At 35.2% G+C, this 3,916-nt stretch overlaps 1 protein-coding gene across 1 annotated transcript; it reads left to right on the top strand.

Moving 5' to 3' along the window:
* The first annotated feature begins 1,532 nt into the window (after positions 1 to 1,532).
* On the top strand, positions 1,533 to 2,500 carry LOC102597952 (non-specific lipid-transfer protein 1). The gene is made up of 2 exons (XM_006367335.2): positions 1,533 to 1,962; positions 2,287 to 2,500. The coding sequence occupies exons 1-2, from the start codon at positions 1,628 to 1,630 to the stop codon at positions 2,294 to 2,296; spliced, it is 345 nt and encodes a 114-aa protein (XP_006367397.1). The 5' UTR covers positions 1,533 to 1,627; the 3' UTR covers positions 2,297 to 2,500.
* The last annotated feature ends 1,416 nt before the right edge of the window (positions 2,501 to 3,916 follow it).

The raw sequence follows: 3,916 nt of genomic DNA, 5'->3' as shown, positions 1-3,916 counted from the left end.
AAGTAAAATATGAAAGTAAGTAATAATAATACACAATCATTAGCATGTGTTGTGGTGTACTGGTGAAAATGTTTCACCCTTAATTAGAAGTCTCAGATTCGAGTCCTGGGTATGGAAAAAATCCTATTGGGAACGCCACTCCCACATGGGCCCTGCGTGAAGTGTCAAGTCCGATATACCCTCAGCTCAAGAACAAATTTATCATAAATGACAAATGAGAAAGCATAAAACTTTTGTTGTGGTTGGGAAGCATAAAACTTTTAAATAGCAAAACTAAGTGTAGCGTGATCCAGTGACCAATACTAATGTCTAATATAATCCTGCAACTTCACTAAAATTCATTCTGAAAGTGAATTCCACAGCTTCATCAATTCCTACAACTCCCTAGGTTACATAACCCCAATTCTCCCCCTCTTATGGCTTCTTCACATAACAATCAAATTCACAACTACATTTACTAATTCCACTGCATTTGCAAACTATGAACAGAAAAGACGAATACCTGTTTATGAATCAGATCACCACGGAGAGAATAAATCAACAAATACCCACGAGAAGTGCCCAAAGCTAAAACTTTGATATCATCAAACACTAACCACTCGATCGCAGATATATACTCAGCCTCGATCGGAGAGAGATCAGGTACAATCTTCACCCGGTTTCCTACCGGGTCGGACCCTTCGGACCAATGTAGAATGAGAACAAGCGAGCGGTTGGCTAATGCAATTGAATGAGTGTCGAGAGCAGTTAGGAGATTAGGGTTGTTTACAAGCCAACCTTCTTTGCCGGCGCCGAGCTCCGACAAATCGTCGCAGGCTATGCATCCGAGCTCCGTCGTATGGTTTCGTCGGGCCATTACAGGTCAGATGGAGAAGATTAGAGTCAGATCATCGGAAATTTGTCAAATCCAGGGTCCTACTCTGTTATATAATTCTAATAATTCTTTCTGTATTTTATTATTTACTCCTATACTTTGCTTGCACCATGTTCAATTCCTTAAACTTTTAAAGTGAATTTTACATATAATATAGTTAAGAATTTCAGAATATATATATATTTATTTATTTATTTATTATTATTATTATTATTTTGTATAATTTTTAACCTATAAAATACTTTTTCCGTTTCATGTCTGAAATACTTTCTTTTTTTGGTCCATTTAAAAAAGAATGACCTTTTTTTTTTTTCTGCAATTCTTTAATTTCAACTTTTCACCCGACAAATTTAAGACCATAAGATTAAAATACATTTTTACACATCTGACATATCATTAATTTTAAATTACAAGATTTTAAAAACTTCATAATATGCATTTTAAAATTTTATCCCAAATAAAAAAAGACCAAGCAAATTAAAATGAAGAAACTACAATTTTTTAATACCATACTACTAGACCTCATAACTTTATAGCCTACTTCGCGGCACCTCCATAATAATGTACTATATCAAAATGCATTAAATTTCACCCCAACATCCACCTACCTCTATTGGCCATCTAGTCCAATTTTCCCTCTATAAAAATCCAAAGATCTCACTATCTTTTGCACCCATCACTCAAACAAAACACATTTCCTCATACTACTCTTTACTATCATTTTATCCTCTCTATTTTTCATTATTATTAACAATGGAAATGGTTAGCAAGATTGCATGTTTTGTGGTTTTGTGTATGGTGGTGATTGCACCCCATGCAGAGGCATTAACTTGTGGTCAAGTTACAGCTGGCCTGGCTCCTTGCCTCCCTTATCTTCAAGGCCGCGGCCCTCTAGGAGGCTGTTGCGGTGGTGTTAAGGGTCTGTTGGGTTCAGCCAAGACTACCGCGGATCGAAAGACAGCATGCACTTGCTTGAAATCAGCCGCTAATGCTATAAAGGGAATTGATTTGAACAAAGCTGCCGGTATCCCTAGTGTTTGTGGAGTCAACATTCCTTACAAGATCAGCCCCTCCACTGACTGTTCCACGTACGTTATGAACTTATGATATTTTCATTGATATTGTAATGATGTTTTATAATTGATCTACGACAATAAGTAACTCTTCATATTAAGCATAATATGAATGCATATAACATAGAGTAATTTACAATATAATGTGTACTAGCACATTGTCACAAAATGATGGAGGTAGGATAGTAGTAAAGTAGAAAGTCTATAGGTGTGTTCGTAAGTAAGTAGAAAAAATATTAGTTCAAAAATATTTATGTGTAATCTAAAAGAACATTAATACTACTATTATTTAGTCATTATGTTTTCTTTTGTTAATATTGGCTTTATTCATCGATGCAGGGTTCAGTAAGGTAGATCATCAGAATATGGAACCATGAGGAGAATTAAGAATAAGATGAATGGAGTGTGATCCTGCTTATGGATCCATTATTTATGTGTTGTGTCTGTTGTCTCTTTCTTTTTTCGTTGTGTTTTTGGGAGTTTTGTATCGAAATTTCACGATTGGTTGTATTACGTTAATCCAATCTTGATAATATATCTATCTTATTTAGTATGTCTCTTGTGTACTCGATATACTTTCCTTTTCTCTATTCTTTTTTTGTTACTAGATTTTCGATAAATACTTTGCACATGTATATTGATGAATTAAGAGCAGCTATGGCAGCTGAGAACAGAGAAACTGTATTTTGTATGTATTATTAGATCAATTCCATATACAATGAATCAGTACCAACATATATAGTGTGACTTATCTACTAAAACTGTAAACTAACTAGTATAGTTAATGTTAACATGACCATAGTTAACCTATAACAAACTAACTAACTTTTGGACTTTACTATTCATTTGTAACTAACTAATATAAATGACTGGCAGCTACCCTATGCTCAACACCCTTCCTCAAGTTGATGGCTGAAATATATCTTTCAAACTCAGCTTGGTCATCAAATAAGAATGAGAAGTTTTCCACAATCCTTTTGTGAGTAAATCTGTCAGTTGATCTTTGGTTGATACATGATGAGTCTTGATCATATCTTGAACTATCTTTTTCTCTAACAAAATGGTAGTCAATATCAAAATGTTTGGTTCTTTCATGAAAGGTAAGGTTGGCTGCAATTTGTATTGTAGCTTTACTATCACAGAATAGATTTACTGGTTGTTTGATGTCTACTCCTAGCTCTTTATATAGTCTGATACCAGGTTACTTCTGCAACTGCTGAAGCCATACTCCTGAACTCGCCTTCAGCAGAACTTCTAGCTATTGTGTCTTGCTTCTTTGATTTCCAAGAGACTAGCATCTCCGAATTTGACTAAGTATCCAGTTACAGACTTTCTTGTTTGTAGACAGGTCCCAGAGTCAGAATCACAGTAGGTAGTCATCATTTATGTACTCTGAGAGGGCATAAACAAGCCTAGACCAGGAGCTGATTTGAAGTATCTCACCACTCTTAGTTCATATCAAATAAATCATTGCTACAAACACTGGCCATATACTAATTTCAAAATATCAAGTACACTTCTCAATCATTATGCAAGATATCCATTTAACAACAAACCTCTAACCTCCTAACCTCAAAGAGGGACTCTGAACTTATTAATTTTAAGCTTGCTCACCTATTCTCATCAAAGAAAGTTAATAAAATCACCTATCCATCATGAAACAAGTGCCCTCACAAGAAGAAAAAGTCCACACACTAAATTCAAAAGATTAAATATAAATTAAGGACTTAGTATCAAAGAACAACTCACACTCAGAAATAAAATTCACATGTATGCACAAAGAACCATAGGCTTTGTCACGCCCCGAGCCTACACCCTGGACGTGGCTGGCACTCGAAGACCATTGTTGGCCCCAAGCGAACCCTTGGCCTGACATACTTAACTCAGCGGAAGACTTAACTCAAATAAACATGTCTCAAATAACAACTTAAAGAATAATAAGCTGGCCAAAATGGCACTTAAGTCATTA

This window comes from Solanum tuberosum, unplaced genomic scaffold, assembly GCF_000226075.1.
Source record: "Solanum tuberosum cultivar DM 1-3 516 R44 unplaced genomic scaffold, SolTub_3.0 scf00773, whole genome shotgun sequence".
In the NCBI taxonomy this organism is placed as follows: domain Eukaryota; kingdom Viridiplantae; phylum Streptophyta; class Magnoliopsida; order Solanales; family Solanaceae; genus Solanum; species Solanum tuberosum.
Note: the sequence above shows the minus strand (reverse complement) of the source record. Positions and strands in the feature narration are given on the sequence as shown.

Coding starts and splice junctions, on each gene's coding strand:
- LOC102597952 (XM_006367335.2), top strand. CDS start 1,628: ATGGAAATGGTTAGCAAGATTGCATGTTTTGTGGTTTTGTGTATGGTG.